This window comes from Hyla sarda, chromosome 5 (genome assembly GCF_029499605.1).
Source record: "Hyla sarda isolate aHylSar1 chromosome 5, aHylSar1.hap1, whole genome shotgun sequence".
NCBI classification, from domain to species: Eukaryota; Metazoa; Chordata; class Amphibia; order Anura; family Hylidae; genus Hyla; species Hyla sarda.
In genome coordinates this window covers 167,894,282-167,919,844 of record NC_079193.1, presented here as the reverse complement: position 1 = coordinate 167,919,844, position 25,563 = coordinate 167,894,282, and the positions used below count along the sequence as shown (strand labels likewise).

Genomic DNA, 25,563 nt, shown 5'->3' with positions numbered 1-25,563 from the left:
AGCCGGGGTGCGCATCGCGAGCGGGCGCCACCCGCATCGCGAATCGCATCCCGGCTGGAGGCGGTATCGCAGCGCACCCGGTCAGTGGATCTGACCGGGGCGCTGCGGGAGCGAGAGTGTAGCGAGCGCTCCGGGGAGGAGCGGGAACCCGGAGCGCTCGGCGTAACAGTACCCCCCCCCTTGGGTCTCCCCCTCTTCTTGGAGCCTGAGAACCTGAGGACCAGATTTTTATCTAGGATATTGTCCTCAGGTTCCCAGGATCTCTCTTCAGGACCACAGCCCTCCCAGTCAACCAAAAAGAAGGTTTTTCCTCTGACCTTTTTGGAGGCCAGTATCTCCTTTACGGGAAAGATGTCTGAAGAACCGGAGACAGGAGTGGGAGAGATAAGTTTAGGAGAGAAACGGTTGATGATGAGTGGTTTAAGAAGAGAAACGTGAAAGGCATTAGGAATACGAAGAGAAGGAGGGAGAAGAAGTTTATAAGAGACAGGATTAATCTGGCACAAAATTTTGAAAGGACCAAGATAGCGTGGTCCCAATTTGTAGCTGGGAACACGGAAGCGGACATATTTAGCGGAGAGCCATACCTTGTCTCCAGGAGAAAAAATGGGGGGAGCTCTTCTTTTCTTATCAGCAAACTTCTTCATGCGTGAAGAAGCCTGTAAGAGAGAATTTTGGGTCTCTTTCCATATGGTGGAAAGATCACGAGATATTTCATCCACAGCGGGTACACCAGAGGGCAAGGGAGTAGGGAGGGGGGGAAGAGGGTGACGGCCGTACACCACGAAAAATGGGGATTTGGAAGAAGATTCAGAAACTCTGAAGTTATACGAGAATTCGGCCCATGGTAGAAGATCTGCCCAGTCATCCTGGCGGGAGGAAACAAAATGCCGTAAATAATCACCCAGGACCTGGTTAATTCTTTCTACTTGCCCATTGGATTGAGGATGATAAGCAGAAGAAAAGTTTAATTTAATCTTGAGTTGTTTACAGAGAGCCCTCCAGAATTTAGACACGAATTGGACGCCTCTATCCGAGACGATCTGCGTGGGCAACCCGTGAAGACGAAAAATGTGTACAAAAAATTGTTTTGCCAACTGAGGCGCAGAAGGAAGACCAGGAAGAGGGATGAAATGTGCCATCTTGGAGAATCGATCAACGACCACCCAAACAACAGTGTTGCCACGGGATGAGGGTAAGTCTGTAATAAAGTCCATACCAATCAGAGACCAAGGCTGTTCGGGAACAGGCAGAGGATGAAGAAGACCAGCGGGCTTCTGGCGAGGAGTCTTATCCCGGGCACAGACAGTGCAGGCTCGCACAAAATCCACAACATCCGTCTCCAGAGTCGGCCACCAATAGAAACGAGAGATGAGTTGCACGGATTTCTTGATGCCCGCATGACCTGCGAGATGGGAGGAGTGACCCCATTTGAGGATTCCGAGGCGTTGGCGTGGAGAGACGAAGGTCTTCCCTGGAGGAGTTTGCCTGATGGAGGCTGGAGAAGTGGAGATCAGGCAGTCAGGAGGAATGATGTGTTGCGGAGAGAGCTCTACTTCCGAGGCATCCGAGGAACGAGAGAGAGCATCGGTCCTAATGTTCTTATCGGCAGGCCGAAAGTGAATTTCAAAATTAAATCTGGCAAAGAACAGAGACCACCTGGCCTGGCGAGGATTCAGCCGTTGGGCAGACTGGAGATAGGAGAGGTTCTTGTGATCGGTGTAAATAATAACTGGAAATCTTGATCCCTCCAGCAGATGCCTCCATTCCTCAAGTGCTAATTTAATGGCTAGTAGCTCTCGATCCCCGATGGAGTAGTTCCTCTCCGCCGGAGAGAAGGTCTTAGAAAAAAAACCACAAGTAACAGCATGCCCGGAAGAATTTTTTTGTAGAAGGACCGCTCCAGCTCCTACTGAGGAGGCATCAACCTCCAATAGGAAGGGTTTAGATGGGTCAGGTCTGGAGAGCACGGGAGCCGAAGAAAAGGCAGACTTGAGCTGTTTAAAGGCGTCTTCCGCTTGAGGAGGCCATGACTTAGGATTGGCATTCTTTTTGGTTAAAGCCACGATAGGAGCCACAATGGTGGAAAAATGTGGAATAAATTGTCTGTAATAATTGGCGAACCCCAAAAAACGTTGGATAGCACGGAGTCCGGAGGGGCGTGGCCAATCTAAGACCGCAGAGAGTTTGTCTGGATCCATTTGTAGTCCCTGGCCAGAGACCAAGTATCCTAGGAAAGGAAGAGATTGACATTCAAACAGACATTTCTCCATTTTGGCATAAAGTTGATTGTCACAAAGTCTCTGAAGAACCATGCGGACATGCTGGCGGTGTTCTTCTAGGTTGGCAGAAAAAATCAGGATATCGTCCAGATATACAACAACACAGGAATATAAGAGATCACGAAAAATTTCATTAACAAAGTCTTGGAAGACGGCAGGGGCGTTGCACAGGCCAAAGGGCATGACCAGATACTCAAAGTGTCCATCTCTAGTGTTAAATGCCATTTTCCATTCATCCCCCTCTCTGATGCGGATGAGATTATAAGCACCTCTTAAGTCCAGTTTGGTAAAGATGTGGGCACCTTGGAGGCGATCAAAGAGTTCAGAGATGAGAGGTAGAGGGTAGCGGTTCTTTACCGTGATTTTATTAAGACCGCGGTAGTCAATGCAAGGACGTAGGGAGCCATCTTTTTTGGACACAAAGAAAAATCCGGCTCCGGCAGGAGAGGAGGATTTGCGGATAAAGCCCTTTTTTAAATTTTCCTGGATGTACTCAGACATAGCAAGAGTCTCTGGGGCAGAGAGAGGATAAATTCTGCCCCGGGGTGGAGTAGTGCCCGGGAGGAGGTCAATTGGACATTCATAAGGCCTGTGAGGAGGTAGAGTCTCAGCTTGTTTTTTGCAAAAAACATCCGCAAAGTCCATATAGGCCTTAGGGAGACCGGTTACAGGGGGAACCACAGGGTCACGGCAAGGAGTACTGGTAACCGGTTTAAGGCAGTCCTTGAAACAAGAGGAACCCCAACTCTTGATCTCCCCTGTGGACCAATCCAGGGTTGGGGAATGGTGTTGAAGCCAGGGTAGTCCAAGGAGAATTTCGGAAGTGCAATTGGAGAGGACCAAAAACTCAATTTTTTCGTGGTGAGGTCCGATGCACATTAGGAGGGGTTCCGTGCGGTAACGCACGGCACAGTCCAATCTTTCATTGTTAACGCAATTGATGTAGAGAGGTCTGGCGAGACTGGTCACTGGGATGTTGAACCTGTTGATGAGAGAGGCCAAAATAAAGTTTCCTGCAGATCCGGAGTCCAAGAAGGCCTTAGTGGAGAAGGAGAAGGTAGAGGCAGATATCCGCACAGGCACAGTAAGACGTGGAGAAGCAGAGTTGACATCAAGGACTGTTTCACTTTTGTGCGGAGTCAGCGTACGTCTTTCCAGGCGGGGAGGACGGATAGGACAATCCTTCAGGAAGTGTTCGGTACCGGCACAATACAGGCAGAGATTCTCCATGCGGCGTCGTGTCCTCTCTTGAGGTGTCAGGCGAGACCGGTCAACTTGCATAGCCTCCACGGCGGGAGGCACAGGAACGGATTGCAGAGGACCAGAGGAGAGAGGAGCCGGGGAGAAAAAACGCCTCGTGCGAACAAAGTCCATATCCTGGCGGAGCTCCTGATGCCTTTCGGAAAAACGCATGTCAATGCGAGTGGCTAGATGAATGAGTTCATGTAGGTTAGCAGGAATTTCTCGTGCGGCCAGAACATCTTTAATGTTGCTGGATAGGCCTTTTTTAAAGGTCGCGCAGAGGGCCTCATTATTCCAGGAAAGTTCTGAAGCAAGAGTACGGAATTGCACGGCGTACTCGCCAACGGAAGAATTACCCTGGACCAGGTTCAGCAGGGCAGTCTCAGCAGAAGAGGCTCGGGCAGGTTCCTCAAAGACACTTCGAATTTCCGAGACGAAGGAGTGTACAGAGGCAGTGACGGGGTCATTGCGGTCCCAGAGCGGTGTGGCCCATGACAGAGCTTTTCCAGACAGAAGGCTGACTACGAAAGCCACCTTAGACCTTTCAGTAGGAAACTGGTCCGACATCATCTCCAAGTGCAGGGAACATTGAGAAAGAAAGCCACGGCAAAATTTAGAGTCCCCATCAAATTTATCCGGCAAGGATAGTCGTAGGCCTGAGGCGGCCACTCGCTGCGGAGGAGGTGCAGGAGCTGGCGGAGGAGATGATTGCTGAAGCTGTGGTAGTAGCTGCTGTAGCATCACGGTCAGTTGAGACAGCTGGTGGCCTTGTTGCGCTATCTGTTGTGACTGCTGGGCGACCACCGTGGTGAGGTCGGCGACAACTGGCAGAGGGACTTCAGCGGGATCCATGGCCGGATCTACTGTCACGATGCCGGCTGGCAGGAGGTGGATCCTCTGTGCCAGAGAGGGATTGGCGTGGACCGTGCTAGTGGACCGGTTCTAAGTCACTACTGGTTTTCACCAGAGCCCTCCGCAAAGCGGGATGGTCTTGCTGCGGCGGTAGTGACCAGGTCGTATCCACTAGCAACGGCTCAACCTCTCTGACTGCTGAAGATAGGCGCGGTACAAGGGAGTAGACATAAGCAAGGTCGGACGTAGCAGAAGGTCGGGGCAGGCAGCAAGAATCGTAGTCAGGAGCAACGGCAGGAGGTCTGGAACACAGGCTAGGAACACACAAGGAAACGCTTTCACTGGCACAATGGCAACAAGATCCGGCGAGGGAGTGCAGGGGAAGTGAGGTATACATAGGGAGTGCACAGGTGAACACACTGATTACAACCACTGTGCCAATCAGCGGCGCAGTGGCCCTTTAAATCGCAGAGACCCGGCGCGCGCGCGCCCTAGGGAGCGGGGCCGCGCGCGCCGGGACAGGACCAACGGAGAGCGAGTCAGGTACGGGAGCCGGGGTGCGCATCGCGAGCGGGCGCCACCCGCATGGCGAATCGCATCCCGGCTGGAGGCGGTATCGCAGCGCACCCGGTCAGTGGATCTGACCGGGGCGCTGCGGGAGCGAGAGTGTAGCGAGCGCTCCGGGGAGGAGCGGGAACCCGGAGCGCTCGGCGTAACAAGGGAGCCACCAATTGGTGCAAAACTACAACTCCCAGCATGCCCAGACAGCCTTTGGCTGTCTGGGCATGCTGGGAGTTGTAGTTTAGCAACAGCTGGAGTCTCCCTGTCTGGGTAGACACTGTCAGAAGGGTCTGTTCCCATTATCCAAAACGGACAATGTGAACAGAGCTTCAGACTAGCCTGAATCTAGTCTGTAGCTCTGCCCCTAATGACGTCATCACTAGGGGCGGAGCTACATGGAACAGTGGTGACAGAAACGAGGGAGGTAAGTGGACCTCCTGTTCTGTATACACTATATACAGCTATCTATAGATAGCTGTATATTCTGTATACCGCCCAAAGGGGCTTTAGGAGCAGGGAGTCCTGTCAGTCTGGTGACAGGATTCCTGGCTCCTGTATAGTATACACGGGTACACTATGCACCCCTGTATACTATACTGCCGGGGAGGTGAGTAGTGATTTATACATCACTCCTCATCTCCTTACACTCTGAGGACCGGGCGCTCAGCATCCGACCCACAGAGTGGTACCTGAAGGCAGTGAGAAAACTGCCACAGGGGACAAAACTGGCTATTTCCACACACCAGGGAAAAACGCCAGAAAAAACTGCCAACATGCAAGGAAAATTCGTTGCAGTTTTCCTGGCAGTTTTTCCTGACGTTTTTGTTGGTGGGAAAAAATCTCAGTGGAGTCCTAGCCTAAATGAAAGAAGAGATCAGGTTGGTTGCTATGGACAACTGGTCGACTTATCATCTGCACTGGTTTTGATAATTCTCCCCCAATGTGTGTATAAAATGTATTGTGCTGTTGGCCATTGCAACCAATATGATCACTTCTTTAAATTTTTGGTCTTTTTAAACTGAAATCAGGATATCAGGTCACAATGACTAACTGCAACACTCAATCTACATATATTTGTAAATTTATGATCAAAATTAGGTATAAAGCAACAGGCATCGTATATACTATTTTATGTGTATATATTCAGAAAAATATAAAAATTTGCATATTATATTATTCAGACATAATTTATCTATGCAAACCAACCTGTATAGATGTGGTCGAGCATTCGACAAAAACCAAACAGCAAAATGCTAGTAAATATTAACCTGAAAAATAAAATAACTAATATACTGTTTTCTCTCTCTCACACAATGTTTCACTGTTACTATGAAATATAATATAATTCATAAAATTTCATTAAAAAAAATATATTTATAAATATTTTATAGTCAGCCAAAATAACAGATTTTGGATAACTAACCAACACTGGTAATAATTTACTAGACATTGGACATTGTGTCTATAAATAAAGTAGTCCAAAGGCACATCACACAATCAGATAGCAGTATCTGTAATCTTGTAGAAAATACAAATACTGTAAGTGTGTATAAAAGAAATTCAGAGTGTTTTTTCTAAACACCAATTCATTATTCTTTGACAAGTGGAGATAACACAGTACTCTGTAATGTTTCTTGCCATAGATTATCATTTGCATTATCTTAGCAGATAGTTTGACCGATGAAGGAAGGGGAGGGAATAAAGAAAGAAAATAAATAAATGAAAATAACGTTAAACAAAACACAAATTTAAAAATAATCAAAAAGGAGAAAGAAAAATAAATATGAATATAAACACAAATAGGAAAATTAAATTCCCAAAAATTATAAAAGAATAAAATTAAAAATTAAAAATTAAAGTGTAAAAAATTGTAAAAAATAATAATCAAAATAAAAGAAATAAAAAAGCAGAGAAAGAAAAGAAAAAGGGAAAACAGGACAATGAGGAAAAAAGGAAAAAGGGGGTAGAAAGTAAGGAAGAGAGAATTCACCATAGAATGAGAAATACGTTACATAAAAGGTTTTAAACTAAAATCTATATTCAAGCCTTTAGGGGACATGGTGTCTAATGTATGAATCCATTTCAATTCTTTCTGATGCAATAGTTTCTCCCGATCACCCCCACGGTGTAGTGCGGGGACATGATCAATTATGCGGAAACTAATCTGACTGATATTGTGTCCCATCTCCAAATAGTGTTTGGGAACAGGTAAGTCTCTCCTACCCGTTCTAATGGATGATTTGTGTCCATTCAAGTGGATTCTGCATTCATTAGTTGTCTCACCAACATAGTATAGCCCACAAGGGCATTGTAATAATAAGAATTAATAATAAGAATAATTTATTTATATAGCGCCTACAGATTCCGCAGCGCTTGTAGTAGATAGATTATGAAACTTGATCGACAAGTATAATGGTTTCTGATCTTGAAGGATTGTCCTGTATAGGGCTGGTGAAAGGTATCCCCCTTCACCATGCTGTTACAGTGACTGCAGGATCTACATGGAAAATTTCCATTTTTTTTGTTGACTGAGGAGGGTCTGTCCAGTTTTTTGTTCACGACTACCTATATCTGATGTTATTAAACGATCTTTTAATGTTTTTCCTCTCCAATATGCCATCACTGGGAATTCCCTAATATTCAATGTTTTACTGACTAATGTCCAATTTTTTCGTATAATGTTTGCAATACCGGAACTGTTTTTATTGAAGGTAGATACAACTCAGAAGATGTTTTAGATTGGGATTGTAGTATTGTATTTCTGTTTATGGACGCTAGTTTAAATCTGTGGCTATTAAGCAGTTGTTGAGTTGTTGTGGATAACCCTTTTGACAAAATTTAGTGCACATTTTACTAAGTCTAGTTTCAGTCTTAGCTGGATTGGACATAATACGTTTTACCCAGAGGAACTGACTCCAAGGCCGGGATTAAATTGTGGAGCGTGGATGGAAACTATCGTAGGCTAATATGCTGTTTCTATCTGTTTCCTTGACATATAAATCAGTGGATAATGTAGAGTTCTCTAATTCTACCAAAGTGTCTAGAAATTGTATTTTACCATCGTATGTTGAGGGATCACTGTAAATATATATATTTACATTTATAAAATGCAGACGCCATTTTTTGTTTTCTGTTATTTTGAAAGTGTAAATTATGGAAATAAAATTTGTTGACATATTATAAGAATTTCTAATATGTAATTTGATGCCTTTTGCAGATTTTTCCATCTTTCCTTGGCTTCTTTATGCACATTAATACAAATTTTTACCTGGGGTGCCCAAACTTTTGATCCCCACTGTATGTGTGTATGTATGTATATATATATATATATATATATATATATATATATATATGCCATGAGTGTTTTCCTAACAGGGTACATACAGCTGTTTCACAACTACAACTCTCAGCATGCCCTGAAAGCTATTGGTTGTGAGCGCATGCTGGGACTCGGGAGTTGTAGTTGTGAAACTGGAGGCATACTGTTAGGAAAACACTCAGGGCAGGTATATATTGTATAGTACATATTCTTGGCACAGACTCATTTGAGCACCCTTTGATAAATGCAATTATGTATTTTTTATTCATTTCCCCCTGTGAAATAAGACCTCAGATCAGACTGCCACCAGATTGTACATGCCTGGGGTGGGGACGACCGGCATGCGAGACCAGGGAGCCAATGCGCGACGCCTCGGCTAATTTAGAGACATAAAAAAAAATTTGAAAGTTTATTAGTAATATGTTGTATTACGTAAGTACTGCAACATTAAAAAAAAAAAAAAGATGATGACAGTGCCCATTTAAAATATTGGAGTCTTCATGTATGTGTACATATGTTTGTTAATCTTTTTATTTTTATAGTAAAAGTAAAAAAAAATTTCCTATAGGGAGAACCAGGAATTGCAGGCATTAAAGGAGAGAAAGGAAGAAATGGATTAGATGGCTTTCCGGTAAGAAATCAGTGAATATTTAAGGAAACAATCTCTTTAATGTAGTGTAAATTATTTTTAACATTATGGATATAAAAAGTAATATTTCATAACCTATTGCATATCTTTTCTTCAATACAGGGTCCATTTGGTGCTTCAGGCAGTAAAGGAGACCTTGGAAATCAAGGGAAGAAAGGAAGAAAGGTATGCTGTATATTTATTTGAGAAAAGATTGCTTGTACACAATTGGTAATGGGATATCCACCCAAAATGTATGTTTTTCCCTACCATAAAAACAAGTTAGTAAAACATAGCACTAAATCTATATGACTATATTTATGCTGATATCAAAAACTAAAGAGCACAAACCAAGTTCTCTGACTGAAGTCCCAGAAGATGACCTAGGTGCTTGCTGATGTAAATGCCATGTCAAAGGTCGGCAGCATGATCTTTGCCCGCTCCTCCGAAGCCTGAAGTCCCAGAAGATGAGCCCGGTGCACACCACTGGAGAATACCGGTCCAAGGTCTGCAGTAGGATCTATGCCCGCTCCTCCGCAGCCTCTGTCCTCCTACATCTTCAGCAAGGCGCTTGCCACAGCCGTCCCACATTAGTACTATGATCTGATTAGGTCATCTCAGAGGATGAAAGACCAATCAGATCATGCCACAAGGTGCAGACTAGCGAAAGACTGACGAATTAGCTAAAATGCTGACCACCGTCATTTCCTAGATGTCGTCTGCCGGAAGCAGTAATTTGGGACTTTATTTAGGTCTATGCAACGAAGTATGCGACTTTCACATGAAAAGTCGCAATGATAAATTCAAGACCACTGAAGCTAAATTCTCTGTGGTACGCGTTTTCACTGACATTCGCTGTGCGGTGGTTTGGCACTAAAAAGTCACTAAATACAGCTGTGCAACTTTTAAGCGCCGAACCACTGCAAAAAAAACACATCTAAATGCTTTGACAAATCTTCCCCAATGTTTACTTCTTAAATGTTTCATTATGGTGCCCAGGAGAAGAGGAGAAGTGATACTTTTGGAATAGTCCCCTTTCTAAAAACCAGGCCACTTATTTTTCTGGTTCTCTGCAAAAAAGGGGCAGGATGTACGAGCGCTGCAGCATATAGCTGTATGCAAGCCATTTTCTACAAACAGAAAAATAGGTGAACAGTACAGTAGAGGCAACAATGAGGACACATCAACAGGGTAACACCAAGTGTAAGAGAAAAAACAAGAATATTGCAAGAGGGGATTTAGGGCTACTTCCCATAAACATCAATGTTTATATCCGTTACATGATAAATACCAATATCAGAAACTCTGTATCTCAGGAGGAGGATCTCTGAGGTGTTCAATTGTTAGGGGAACTCCTGGAAGAAGGTGTTAGAGCCCCAGGTTCCAATCTCTTTACCATCCTCAAACCTAGAAGTACCCATATGCCCCCCGCCCCAACCCATACCACAAATATCAACACAGTTTTTGAAATTGTTACATATCAACTAGAATCCATTGCCAACAAAAGCACTGTGGGATAGTCCTTGTAGACATTAAAAAGAATAATTGTATTACAATCAAGCCCTCCGATAAAGGGGGAAAGTTGTCATTCTAAATCCCCTTAAATTCAAGGGCGTGAGCCTTTTAATCTATCACTTGAAAGAGTGCTGTAAACGAATAAAGTTGGATCCTATAACGGATTTCCTTTTAGAACTTAATAATATTGATATTTATAATTGGATAAGTAATAAGGAGTATCAGTTTTTTGCTTCCTAGACATCCACAGCTGGCCACATTTTATTGGGTTAATCTCATTAAAGTGTATGAAGTAACTAGTGTATGCTACTGCATGCTGCTTGGATCATTGAGGTATCATGGCTGTAGTTCATGATTACCTAATCCTAATAGACTAAGTAGGTGATTAAAAACTTTAACACAAGTATATGTATTGTACTGGATTGTGTCAGGAGTTAAATAAAGTTTGGGTTATTTACTGGGACCCTGGTTTCCAAAGTCTTGTTCCTGGGCTTTTTGTGCGGGAACAACTCTAATTGAAAAGGTTTGTGGGCACAGAGAGACATTGGGTCAAAACCACACAACTATGTGACATACACTTCAGGGACTCCTACCCTCATTGTGACCCTCCCATTATCCCCTTGTGATCTATATATTATTTCTTTTCAAGGCTGTATAGAAGGGGTAGGTCCTTGTATTGGACTGTCCTTCTTAGGATGACCACTCTTTCTGGGTTCAGGGCAGGCCTAGTACCTCATAATAGGGCTCCCTAGGCCCACGTTGAACCCTCTGTCATCTACCCACTTAGGCTTTCAGTCTACCTTTCTCCTCTGGTATACTTAGTAGCTGTCATCTTTTCTGGTATATCTGAATTGTGGTTTTGGTTGTACTATGGTGGTGTAGGATATTACTGCTTAAATTTTACTAATTTGGGTAATGTGAAACAATTGCCCCATTGGGGTTTGTGTATGGTATTGGTTAGACCATTTATTTACTGAGTATATTGTGCTGGTTTTAAGGATATAGTAGGTTTGTTTTTTTGAGTGAGGTTTTAACATAATTAAATAAATGTTTCGTTTTAGTTTCTATTTTTTCAGTGATTTTTTTGTTAACACTTTAACAAATATAATTTTTCCTATCACTCAATACATATGAAATAAAAAATAAAACATTCTGACTTCAGGTTCCAGCGCAGCCGATGTAGGAGGCTAACGAGGCGAGCTCCCGCCCGACATTTACCAGCCACCTACCTGCTCTGAGCCGCCTCTCTGCCCCGACGGTCCCTGATGCTCCCGCAAGCTCCCGGATATGGATTGGTATGTTCCGCACGGCCGGTCTGCCTCACCGCCACCAACGTTCCCGTGCAATCTCCATGCGGCCCCTGCAATGTGCTGTGCAGGGTCCCCAGTCACTGCCACCACTGTCCTCTGCTTAACAGCAAACGGACATGGAAGTCCACCTGTCTGCTGTCAGCTCTCACCTGCCTGTCAGCTCAGTACAGGGGTCACAGACACTGGGTCCCATAGCCTCCCAGACCATGCTGGGCCCTGCACCTCCGGAGTCTCTGGTGCACATTGATTATCAAAAACTGGCTGCAGAGGTGGCGCTCAGAATAACCCCTAATGTCCAGCATATAGTGGAGGAAGTTCTTAAAGCAACATTACAGAATTTGCAGTTGGAAGTGTTTGGGAATATAGGGCGTCTCACTGAAGTGGAGCAGAGAGTACCTAATATTGAGGATGGTGATGTCCATTGGGCTGAGTTTCAGTAAAAATAATATTTCTGTCTACAACACTCCAGAGGCTGCAGCTGCTTCCTTGGATTAACTACTGAATACATCATCCGGGCGCTCTTCCTGTTCAACGCCACATAGGAGATTTCGCTCACCTAGAGGTGTCCACCAGATAGCCCACGAGAGGTCCTGCTTGCTCACCTGATCAGAGGGACTGACGCTGTCCCCAGTGTTCCCCACGACGCGGCTATAGCAGTGACCGCCACTCCTCTCCAGATTAAGGTTCCTTTCCTGTGATGCATCTTCTTGCAGTAGGCCAGTGACTCTCTGCCATTGAAGTTCCTGCAATTGAACTCTTCACTCAGGTTTTATATTCCCTAATGCACTGTTGACTGTTTTTATACCTCCTTATAATCTGCCAGGGCCTGTTTGTCTGCAGTTGTCTCTCTACCGGGTTATTTCTCATTCTATTTCTTAGTTCAGGGTTTCACCAGTGATGGTCCAGTTGGGTGGTGGTGGGGGACTGTCACCTTTTTGTTTTATTAACTCGTTCCCTCATATTCCTATGTCACCCGAAAAAAGGGAGTCCTTAACCCCAAAGGAGGGTATACACCTACAGGTGGCACCCTATGGGTTTACTTTTTGTTTTTGTTATGCATTATTGTTCCTTTGTTTTGTTCAAAGTTATAGGGCTCGATACTGTGAGTATTATGTTCTACCTTAATGTGCTGCTCCTCCCAGGTTTATGATGTATCCATTGCTCAAAGCTCAGTCTGGGCGGTCTACAACATCGCTGCTGTATCCCCCTTCCAAAAGCGGTTTTACCACCACATGACCACTTCTCACCGATTAGTGTCCTTACTGCTGCCCCTACTTGGTTTAGATTCCTAGAATGTGAAGGGCCTGCATTTTCCGCAAAAACGCTCTTGCGTTCTCAAATGATTTAGTCCAGACATAGTCCTGTTGCAGGAAACTCATCTACCTGCACATGATTTCTTTCGGATGCAGCAGCAATGAGTTGGGCACATATTCAGCTCTCCTGCTAAGGAGGGGAGGGCGGGAGTCCTCATACTCAATCACAAAGCTTTTGCCTTTACACTAATCTCACACGCCACTGACACCGAAGGCAGACTTTCACATCTCCAATTGGAGCATAATGGGGAACATTTTAGTCTTTACAATGTTTATGCTCCTAACAGGGAAAATTTATATTTTTTTAGGGATCTTGCTACTAGGGTGCAATCAGAAACTACTGTGGGGAAGGTGTTAGGGAGCGACTTTAACACTGTACTAGATCCGCTAGTAGATAGGAAAAGTCCTCTTTCTGTAGTGTCTCCTATACGGTCTTGGGACTGTGTCCTTTCCCCTTTCCTAGAACAGTTGGGTTTACAGGACATTTGGCGACTGTCTCACCCGGATGACCGTGAATTTACCCCCTTCTCCAATGTCCATGGCTTGTGGTCTATTATCAACTATTTCATTGTTAGTATGGAACATTGTTATTGAGTGCGGACCGTGGACATTGGTGACTTGGCGCTTTCAGATCACACTCCCCTGATCTTACAATTTTATCCCTCATGACCGAAGGGGACGGACATACTCCTGAGATTACCCGCTTTTTTTAGCAACTAATGATGATTTTGTTGACTTGCTAAGGACTTGGTGGTTGGAATTTGCCGCGCATAATGATTCCCATCACTCAAACCCTAACTTGTATTGAGAAATGGGTAAGGCATAGCTTAGGGGCTGCTTGATGGCCCATGTGTCTGTATTGAAGCATCCCTCCCTCACCCAGTTCATCACAGCTAGTGCCCACCTATGTGATGCATTCGCCCTTTTTCTTAACTCCCCATCGAACGAACACAGGGAACGTTGGAAGGCAGCTAGAACTGATTGTGAGCTCTGGTTAGATAGAAGGGAGCACTTACGCCGTTCTGAGTTAGTTTAGGTTGCCCTCTTTCACCATGGTAACAAAGCTAGCCATCTTATAGCCCACTTGGCAAAAGGGAAATGCCCCCCATCCCACATTACAGCATTTAAGGATCCCGCAGGCTTATTACACACTGACCCTCGCCTCATCAATAAGATTATGGAACGATTTTATTCTGATCTCTTTGCCAGTTTTCACTCTGATCTATCAGCTGGAAAGGCCTTTCTTAGAGGTCTGAACCTCCCCTCCCTGACGGATGCTCAGAGGGATGAACTTAACACCCCGGTGACAGAGGAAGAGATTCAAAGCATCATTAAATACCTACATAACGGCAAAGCCCCCGGACCTGATGGTTACACAAGTGAAGTTTATAAAGCCCTATTGCCCCAGCTGTCCCCGCTACTGGTGGATGTATTCCGGGAATATATGACATCTGACTCCGTCCCGAAGGAGGCTTCACTAGCTTGTATCAAAGTATTACCAAAACTGGACAAGGACCCTAGAGACCTAGGCTCATCCAGTCCTTGATCATAATTAATCAGGATATCAAGATTCTATCTTAAATTCTAGCTGACTGCTTGTCTAGGTTTATGCCAGAATTAATTGGGGCCCATCAAGTGGGGTTTATCAGGAACTGATCTGCTACTCAAAATTTAAGAACTGTCCTAGCGGTTCTGGACCGGCTGCAGCACCATCCCCTGCCAGGTGAACGGCGTGTTTTACTGGCTATAGATGTGGAAAAGGCCTTTGACAATGTGTGCTGGGACTGGCTGGGGATGGTGCTGGACCAGATGGGCTTACAGGGTGCCTTCTGTGATTATCTGGCAGGGGTTAATAGAACACCTATGGCTAGAGTCTACACACCAGGTATCCTTTCAGACCCTTTTCCTATATTTAAGGGGACAAGGGTGCCCACTCTCATCCCTCCTCTTTGACCTGGCTCTTGAACCACTGGCCAGATCTTTATTGTCCTCGGACATCTACTCGGGCATCAGGGTGGGAGTGAAACTGTGCTTGCGGATGATGTCTTACTTTTCATAGATTACCCAGGATCCTCACTCAGGGGTGTTCTGGCCCATCTACGACATTTCGGGACATTTTTGGGGTATAAAGTGAATGTTACTAAATCAGAATTACGCCCAGAAGTAGATGGCCTAGGTGTTCGTGTTGCCTCCTCTTCTGTCACCTATTTAGGGATTTAAATAGGCAAAACTCCTTGCACGATATACACATTTAACTACCCCCCCCCCTCTTCTCCAAAATTCGGGATGAATTACTGAGGTGGGGTAACCTCCCTCTTACCTTTTATGGGCAGGTGTCAGCTGATCAAAATGATCAGCTTTGCTCGGCTCCTTTACCCTCTGCAGACCTTACCCCTATTGTTAAAACATTCCAATGTTAAGTCCTTGAACTCAGCATTCACAAAATTCATTTGGGTAGGTAAACGACCTAGGATAGCCCTTTCTAAACTTATGTTCGGTAAACAGGATGGGGGGACTGAATTTCCCTAATTTAAGATGTTATAACTTATCCTGCTTGTTTCGGTTTGTAGTGGATTAGATTCATGGTACCTCCTTCCATGCCATCCATGATCTGGAAACAGCTTTAGCTGACCCATGGGATCTCTTGGCTCTTCTCCACACCACCTACTCTAAAAATCCACCCTTGGTGAAGCGCTCTGTCCTATTGAGAGATACTGTGGTGAAATGGAAGGAGGTTCGTAAATTATTCCAACTCCCTTTCCTGGTATCTAAGCACCGCCCCTTGAAAAATCATCCAGAACTTCCGACATGTATTCCTCCCCACATATGTTCCCACTAAACCAAATATACTCCTTTTTTAGTGCTCGTCTACGAAATCTCAATGATGAATCACAGGATCACGGGCTGGATTATCTAATTGACTCAGGGCCCTGTAAGCTCTCGATTTCCACCATTTACTTCACCATCAAGAAAGTCCTTCTGAAAGTTGACTCTGCTACCCTCTTCGCCTCGTGGTCCAACTGGGTGGCGGTTGATGATATCTCTGACTGTGTGTTACGGGGATGGAATATAATATGCAGGTGTATCATAAATGAAAGGTGGAGGGAAACTATAAGCTAGCCCATAAGGCCCTTTACGGTTTTAATATTCTCCCATCCCCAGATTTCCCTGACAGAATCACTGCCTGTCCTAAATTCTCCACCCCCCTGATTAATCTATGGCACCGTCTGTGGACTTCATTCTCATACTACGGCTTATTGGCAACTTGTGTTGGCCTATGTTTAAGACACGTGGGATGTGACCTTGCCATTTACCCCAAGAGCTCTATTTTTACACCAATTCTGACCACCAGAACAAGACCAGCAAAGCTCTCTCTAAAGTGACCCTAATGGTGCATATTCTCGTTTTAGAAGCCTTACATTGTATATTTGCCTTCTGGCTCAAGCCCTCTACCCCTACCTTGCCTATGTTGATAATGCAGCTCAAAAAACTGTGTGATAGACAGAATTGACTCAGAAAGACAGAAGACCACTCACACCGAGAAGTTCTTTGATTAAGGGAAGATATTTATTCTTTCTCATTACACTGACAATTAAATTGCTGATATTGTGAGACCATTCAGCTCCACTGAATATACTGCCTAGGGGAGATAGGGAACACACTGGGAGCTTTACAACTACCACCGTAGATACATACCTGATTACCAGTTACTCTCCTTCCATCTTCATCTTCGCCCTTGACACATGTGGCACTCTATTTTACTTATCCTTGGTTACCTGTTATTTGACATGTTAATTCTGAATGTATAGTCTGACCTTCGGGCTCCCACATCACTGTACATTGCATATATGACCGTACTCTTATTTTTTCTTTTTCTATTTTTCTATATTATGTATTGGAAAATGTTTCTATAAAATGTGTTTTAAAAAAATTAATAAATAAATAAAACATTTTTTTCTGTTCTTCTGCAGGGAGAACCTGGAGAGCCTGGAGATAAAGGAAGCCCTGGGGAGGAAGGAAGACGAGGATATATAGTTAGAAATTTGATATTTATATGGATATCAGTGTATTGCAAATATTTAAAGGTGTTATATATAATTAACTAAAATCAACAAGTTGCACAGGCACAAACCCATTGCATACCTATCTGATTTTTGGTGCTGCACTTTTCAAATTTTACTAGCTATTTAGTTACCTAGCCCCTCCATAAGTCTTTAAAGGCCTTTTTCTACATTTCCTAATGCTGTCCTAATCTTATTTCTTTGTGTTTTTACTCGAGACATTGAAATGATTCCATGTTTTTGTGAATGATTAAAAGGATTGCTCATGGAACAGAAAAGGTCTTACCTGTTCCTGTCAGAGCTTTATATTTTCGCTATTATTGATTGTTGGCACTAGGGATGTCCTGATACCAATAATAGTATCGGTATCAAAGCCAATAGCCAGCATTTGCATGGTATTGGGGACTCATTTAACCCCTTAATGACCACGGACGTAATTGTACGTCCTGGCCTGGTGGTACTTCGCACACCGGGACGTACATTTGCGTCCTGCGTATGACCGTGAGCATCGGAGTGGTGCTCGTGTCATACGCGACAGGTTCCACCTGCTATCAGCAGCTGGGGACCCGCCGGTAATGGCCAATATCCGCGATAGCACGGATGTCCGCCATTAACCCCTCAGATGCCGTGATCAGTACAAATCACGGCATCTGCGGCAATGCGCACGTTAAAATAGATGATCGGATCGCCCGCAGCGCTGCCGCCAGGTTTTTACCGCTGCTCCCCATGTGAACAACATTGCATTCGCTATGGAGACATTGGTCTCACAGCCAATGCATATTCCCTGTTTTGCCCAATGGAGAAGAGATAAATCTTGGCTCATATTACAGCAGCACTCCATTGCACACAACAAGGAACCCACATATCAGCATGGTAAGCAACGCCAGAAACCGGGTCACCCTGGTGTCAGATTCTTTTAAAAATATCAGTACTTGTAATTGGTATCGGTAAGTACTAGAATTAAAGTATCGGAACTCGTACTCGGTCTTAAAAAAAATGGTATCGGGACATCCCTAGTTGGCACTAAGGAGATCACTGTTTTAGTGTGTGCAGACACTATTGCTGTATGAAGAACAAAAAATTAGAATATAAGGCTCGGGCTACCTTGACTGTGACCATGAACTGTCTGTGACCATGATAGGTTGCATGGCCAAAGAACGAGTTGTTGTGCTCCCTGAATCATGCTGCTTCGCAGCTTATATATGTGAATTGGGTTACGTTGCGATCCACAAATTATCTCAACCAGAAATAGATTTATCATGTTTGTCAGGTCCCGGTCACAGCCATTACAAAATGCAATGCAACTCTATTTACCCAACATAGTGCAATACCAATGGGCCCAACTTTTAATTTATCCAGGGCCAAACTTAGTCTAAAATCAGCCTTAGAAGTATACATTCTGAGATGAGAGGGGGCAGGTGTTAGTCTCAGTCATTGCCCACTCATGCCCACATGAAATGACCAATAGCTGCACTATGCTCTTATCTCTGATAATATACTTCTGAGACAGAGAGAAGGTGAAAGTGAACGCTGGGGAGCGTCTTTTTAATTGTGTGTAGGTGCCGAACTGCTGATCATCATCTTTTTAGTCTAATACTTAATGGGGTACTCTGGTGGAAAACTATTTTATTTTATTTTTTTCAGATAAACTGGTGCCAGAAAGTTAAAAAGATTTTTAAATGACTTCTATTTAAAAATGTTAACCCTTCTCTTCAGTCTGACCACAGTGCTCTCTGCTGCCACCTCTGTCTGTGTCAGGAACTGTCCAGAGCAGGAGAGGTTTGCTATGGAGATTTACTCCTACTCTGGACAGTTCCTGACATGGACAGAGGTGTCAGTAGAGAGCACTGTGGTCAGACAGAAAAGAACTTTACAACTTCCTCTGGAGCATACAGCAGCTGATAAGTACTGAATGATTAAGATTTTTTAATAGAAGTAATTTACAAATCTGTTTAACTTTCTGGCACCAATTGATTAAAAAAAAAAAAGTTTTCCACTCGAGTACCCCTTTAATGCTCCTTTGCTGTGGATTTACATCAGCGGACATCCTGTGTTATTTTCTGTAATAACTTGCACTTTCTGTACTAACTCCTTTCTGCCATACATTCAGTAATTTAGGTCACTACCTCCTTCTTCTTCTTACAGTTTAGGGTGTATTGTTTTGTAAAACAGATTCCAAAGGTTTATACTTCCTCCTGCCTTACCTCATACATTTTAACAGGGTGAAATTGGTAAAGATGTTGTTGGAGCACCTGGCAAAAAAGGAATGAAGGTGGGTTGTTTATTCTGTATTATATTAAGTCAATTAGTTGTTTTTATTTAAATTTGTCTGTGTGGTTTGTGATCTCTGCAACATTCACTTAATATACGGTAGTTATATCTTTAATGCATCTGTGAAACCCATAGGCATCAATTACTAGAATTGGGTAGAAGGCACAAAAAATCAATGTATTTAAACTGTAGGTAGCATGAATAGTATCAGTATAGTAATGCTGCAGAGGGAGTATTTAGGGGTCTGCAAAAGCAGTACATTGTTTAGTTTCTCCAGCAATTCTTTGAAGTTTTTAAAATCTTTACTCACTGTTATTCTGTAGAAAATGTCTCTGCAATGGTATAGCTCCTTCAAATACCTGGGTGTTGAAGTGAGTCGCCATATACTAGACTACTTTATGCCCAACATATTATCTCTTAAGCAGTAAGTGTTTAAATAGTTTAAAAACAAATAAAACACGGCCCCCCATGAATAAAAAATCAAATCACCCCCCATTTCACATTTTCCAAATAAAAAGATATATGCAAAAATATTTATAATAAACATATTTGGTATCACAGTGTGCATAGTCAGTGTCAAGGTGTAAAACCAAAAAATTCCAAAAGCCCAAAAATATTATAAAAAGAAACCGTAAAATAAAAATATAATTTTCAATAGTTTTCATTAAATTTTACCATAAAATATCAACGTTTTACATAAATAGAAATTTAAAAAAATTTAATTTAAAGGGTCAGGAATGGGTTAACTATATGAACTGTCGGTAGTACCTTTCAGAACTATAATAACTTTTGATTTACCACCCAGACCACTTTGCTGAGTGTCTTTACAATACTGTATATTGCTAGTATATCACAATGTAACAAGTTGTTAATTTTTGCTTATAGGGTCCTCAAGGACGACAAGGAGTTGTTGGCTTAAAGGTATTAATAGTAATTGTCCATGCAATGATTAGAGCTAAATTTATGGTATACGCATTTGTATGCAATAATAAAGTGTGGCTCAAAAATAGCTTCCAGAAGATTTCTACATTGGGGTTACAATATTCAGAGAGCAACATTGTATACCTCCTGACAAGTCAGCCAGGCAAGAGTTAATTGGTGATGTTGTTAATTGCCACTTTGCTCTTTTTGAGGCTAGACACTAAGCAGCAATGTAAATAGATCACTGTTTACTCGCTTCCCTACGCACTGGGCTGAGCTTACTGTACCCAGCCCAGTGAGAAAGGAGTGAAGTAGTGATGCACAGCATTGCAACTTAACTCCTTCGGGGCCTGACAGCAAGCAGTGATCTATACAGCATTTGCTGCAGGTTAATAGTATATTTGCCATCCACTCTCATCAAAGATTAATGCACTACTTGAAATCCACAGTGGACACACTACATGTAAACATACCCTAAATCAGTGGTTCTTAACCGAGCTTCGATCGAACCCCAGGGGTTCGGTGAGTCAGTCTCGCGGGTTTGGCAGAGGTCAAGACACACACCCGACTCCAGGCCCGTTGCAACAGGACAGGCAAACCAAGCAATTGCTTGGGGCCCCGAGCTGGCCTGGGGCCCCGAGCAGAGCCCGTGTTTGCCCGTCCTGTAGCGACGGGGCAATTCCCCCTTTCACTATTAACTCTCTGCGGCCCCGTGTTTGGCTTAGTTTAGGGGCCGCCAGGAGATAACACAAGCCGGGATGTCCCGTGCTTGCGCCCATAGAAACGAAGGCGCCGAGGACTGGAGGATCGAGAAGGAGGAAGACGCGCGCTGGCCAGCTTGGTAAGTGACCAGCGGCATATCATCTTCGGTGCTCCGACCACCGGTCCCGAGACCTACTGCTATAGCCGGAGCAGTGGTCGGAGCACTGAAGTGGGCAGTACACAGGCATACAGCCTCCAGCCATACACTGTATATGGCTGGAGGCTGTATGTCTGTGGGGGAACACTGCCTGCCTAATGTGTGGGAACACTGCCTGCCTAATGTGTGGGAACACTGCCTGTCTAATGTGGGGGGAACACTGCTTGCCTAATGGGGGGGAACACTGCCTGCGCCTAATGTGTGGGGAAAAACTGCCTGTGCCTAATGTGTGGGGGAACACTGCCTGCGCCTAATGTGTGGGGGAACACTGCCTGCGCCTAATGTGTTTTGTTCTTTAATGGTTTTGTTCATTTTGTGCACCTATGTATAAATATAAACTTAAATATATATCTCCTATGTTTTGAATTTGAAAAAATCATATTTTATTTTTCCAATTAAGAGGGGTTCGGTGAATGCGCATATGAAACTGGTGGGGTTCAGTACCTCCATACAAGGTTAAGAACCACTGCCCTAAATGTAAAAAGTAAAAACACTACAATACTAAATATCTGTTATAAACATACAAACATAAGCTTTATTAAGGATTTTGAACTTTATATGGTTTTATTTTTTAAATTCTATGAAATGTTTTTTCAGGGAGAGGAAGGAGAACCTGGTGTGGTAGGAGAACGTGGGAAAAATGGTGAAAAAGGACAAAGTGTAAGCATAACTCATTGTATGTTTCATGGAGGATTTTACATTTACTCATTTACTGCAGTTTTAAAGAATTGGTGAAAGTGAACTTTTGTTTAAGGGGTACTCCAGTACTCCAGAGATGGAAAAAAAAATATGATTTTATATTAAATGGTGAAAGAAAGTTATATGGATTTGCTAATTATTTATATTTAAAGGTCTCAAGCCTTAAAATAATTAGCTGCTGCTGAAGGCCCTGGAGAAAGTCATGTAGTCTTTCCAGTCAGACAAAGTGCTCTCTGCTGCCACCTCTGCCTGTGTCAGGAACTGTTTAGTGCAGGAGATGTTCTGGACAGTTCCTGAGGTGGAGACTTGGGGAATTGTGTCTGACTGGAAAGACTACATGATTTTATGCAGAGCCTACAGAAACTGATAATTACTGGAAGGCTTGGGGTTTACTAAATAGAAGTAATTAGCAAATCTGTTTATCTTTCTGTCACCAGTTGATCTGAAAACATGTTTTTTTCCTCCAGAATACTGTAGATTGGCTCGGTCACTACTATGCTGCCTCTTGTGCTGCAGTTCCCTATTGGCTTCTAGGTCATGACTACCTGTTCTTGTAAATATACATGGCTAGAATGCATTTACCTAATCCTTTCCCTACCTACAGTATATCTCTCCCCTCCCCGATTAGGAAAGAGATATACTGTAAAAGACAACGAATGTGGACCAACTGTGCTACTGAACTGGTTTGGCTTTGGGCCACACCAGGGACAGGGGTCTACATAGCACTCTAGATAGTACTCTAGGTCATTACTATTTATTCAGCTCCAGCATGTGGAAGATTGACTTCTGCTGCTAAAGGATATCAGGTCGCTCCACACGCATGGTTGGAGTGTGGGTAGCGGCTGGCTCAGTGGACTAGAAGATACCAGTGCAAGACAAGAGTGGGTCAGCTAAATAATCCTAGTCAGCAAGTTAGTTACCCAAAATTCTATGTGCAAACATAATCTAAAATTATTAGGAGTTATATGGGGTAAATGGATTATTACACATACATATTTCTGAGATATAAGGGCTGCTAAACTGCCATTATAGAAAAAGCTTGTTAAAATTTCCATAAACATACCTGACCTAAAATTTTACTTTTTTTTACCATAGTTCATTCCAGATAAAGGCTCAATTGGAGATCCAGGAACACCAGGGGGACCAGGTCGTAGGGTAAGTTTTAGTCATATTCCAGAGCAGCATTATAATCTGTAGTGCTTAACAAGTAGAGTGTTATTGTGCAGTAGAGAGCTTACAATCTATGGGTATCATTCATGTCAAGAGAAGAGCACGCTAAGCTACACACATACAATGTAAGTATATGAGATTGTCTTGATCAGCCACATGCTTTTCTCTCTGCTCATTCTAGCGATCGGGTCAGGGTCTGAACATTTACATGTTAAATGATGAAAACTTTTAACTTGTCTCAATGACCAATGTCCACACACATAGTCTAGAATTGGGGAGGAGTACTGAGCAGATTGTGCATTGTGTATAGTAGTATTCTTTATTTAACCTTTATTAGTAATATTTTTTATTTCACCTTTAGGGACAAAAAGGAATTCAAGGTCAAACTGAACAATCCGTATGTATTCTTTAAACTACCATTCCAGGTTAAATCCCTGCACATCTGAGAGGCCAGATTCCAAATTGTGTCCTGGCCAAACTTTTTTTTGTTTTGTTTTGTATTTTTAAATATTCTTTTTTTTTTTATACATAAATACATCACAATTGTTAGGTTTCATATAAACAGTAACATACAAAAAGTAGCATTCATACATAAAAGACATATGTAACACTTCCATAGAACCGAGAAAGTTACATCAATAAAAAATATTTAAAAAAAAATACAAAAGTATAAAATACATACGCCTAAGAAATATGGTCCTTGCCAAACTATTTAAAGGGGTTATCCAGGATTCAAAAAGCAGGCCTAATTTCTTTCAAAACCTGCTGCCTGTCTGTCTCCACTTTGGGTGTGGTATTACAACTTTGGTCCATTCACTTCAATGGAACTGAGCCGCAGAACCACACCCAACCTGGAGACACAGGGAGCGGTCTTCGAAAGAAAGTATCTCTGTTTTTCAATTCTTGGATAACCCCTTTAATCATCATTCTGATTTTCAAGATGTTTATTTTCCGTCAGTAAAAAAAAAAAAAAAACTGTCATTATAGGTCATGAAACCTAATACCAGGCCATAACACCCAGCTGTAATGTGCTGTGGATTTGTTGTGGATTTCCCCCTATGCAAAGGATAGGGGATAAGATGTCTGATCATGGGGGTCCCACAGCTGGGACCCCCTGCAATCTCTGCGCAGCACCCAGTGTTCGTTTAGAACTCTGGGTGCCGACTCTGGGGGCCATGATTTCATGACCACGCCCCCTCAATGCAAATCTATGGGAGGGGCGTGGTGACAAAATGTTCCGAACTATGGGGCAGCAGAGTAACCCTTTAATTGGGAAAATACAGAACAAATCTGCATGTGTGAACATACCCTAATACAAAATTCAATGGAGCATAGCTTAAAAAACTAAAACGATGTGTGCTTCTGTACAACTTTGGAGGCTTGCAGAGGTCTCATAGCAGCCAAGTTTTATGCTGCAAAATCTAAGACATTACAGTTTGGAAATAAAAATCCTTTTTTGTGTTTGCTGTACAGCCATGTGAACTTATCGACTTTATCCATCAGACATGTCGTAAGTATGATCCTTTTCTTTTAATATTTTATTCCATATATATTCCTATGTCAAGATGCTCATAATATCTACTTTAGCTATTAATCTCATCAATCCATTATAGGCAATAGCTTTGATTACAAAAGTTTTTTGTTGTAACATCTGAGCTTAAGATCTTTATTAAAGCCTATTAAAGGAGAACTATTGTGCAGAAAAATGTATCCCCTATCCAAAAGATAGGGATAAGTTTTAGATCATGGTGGGTCTGACCGCTGTGACTCCCCGCAAGCTCCTGCATGGGACCTTGGCTCTCCCTGGGAATGGATCGAGTCGACCCCCACAAAAAACAGCAGTCGACATGCCCCCTCCATGTATCTCTATGGGAGAGCTGGAGATATCTGAAAGTTGTATTTCCACCTCTCCCATAGAGATGCATAGAGGGGGCATGTCAGCTGCCCCTTCGTGCAGGGGTCCACACGCTCCCTTCCTGGGGACTGCTGGGGTGCTGTGCAGGAGATCATAGGGGGGGGAGGTCACAGTGGTTGAAGTGTGTATTAAAGAAGTATGTGGTGGCTACAGTAAATGTAGAGGGGTATGCTGGATGTGGTAGTATGTATATGTCCCATGGTGGACTAACCCATTAATCCTCTGTGAACCTCATAATTATCTTTTTGGCACTGAAGCTGTTCCCGGTAGCAGATCTTCACATGTTGGTCCACTGTGGTGCAAGGTGCAAAATGTAGACTTTGCTTGACTAACTCCGCAGTAGTTTTTGTGACACACAAAAAGGTTCATACAAGGAAGTCTTACTGACATGGCTGACAGGCAGCCCTGACCAAACTGTAGGCCAACAAATATTCAGAGAGGCTCTTGTAAACCATTATCCTCTCAGCGTGGACAGGATCAAGAGCAGGAACAATTAGGAGAAGTTATCAAACTACCCAGTTTACCCTTTTTTTCTGTTTGAATCTGTAGAAAATGTCCCGGTATGTTTTTGTGATACTTTTGTGT

The 25,563-nt window shown here is 43.2% G+C and overlaps 1 protein-coding gene across 1 annotated transcript in view; it reads left to right on the top strand.

Annotated features, from left to right (window-relative positions):
• Positions 1-25,563, top strand: part of LOC130273600 (collagen alpha-6(VI) chain-like) — a 199,983-nt gene that overhangs the window by 140,962 nt on the left and 33,458 nt on the right. Inside the window, exons 23-31 of the mRNA XM_056520674.1 lie at positions 8,825-8,887; positions 9,008-9,070; positions 16,994-17,056; positions 19,305-19,355; positions 20,240-20,275; positions 21,792-21,854; positions 22,989-23,048; positions 23,425-23,460; positions 24,537-24,573. Coding sequence (XP_056376649.1) covers positions 8,825-8,887; positions 9,008-9,070; positions 16,994-17,056; positions 19,305-19,355; positions 20,240-20,275; positions 21,792-21,854; positions 22,989-23,048; positions 23,425-23,460; positions 24,537-24,573 — 472 coding nt within the window. The remainder of the gene's footprint in view (positions 1-8,824; positions 8,888-9,007; positions 9,071-16,993; positions 17,057-19,304; positions 19,356-20,239; positions 20,276-21,791; positions 21,855-22,988; positions 23,049-23,424; positions 23,461-24,536; positions 24,574-25,563) is intronic.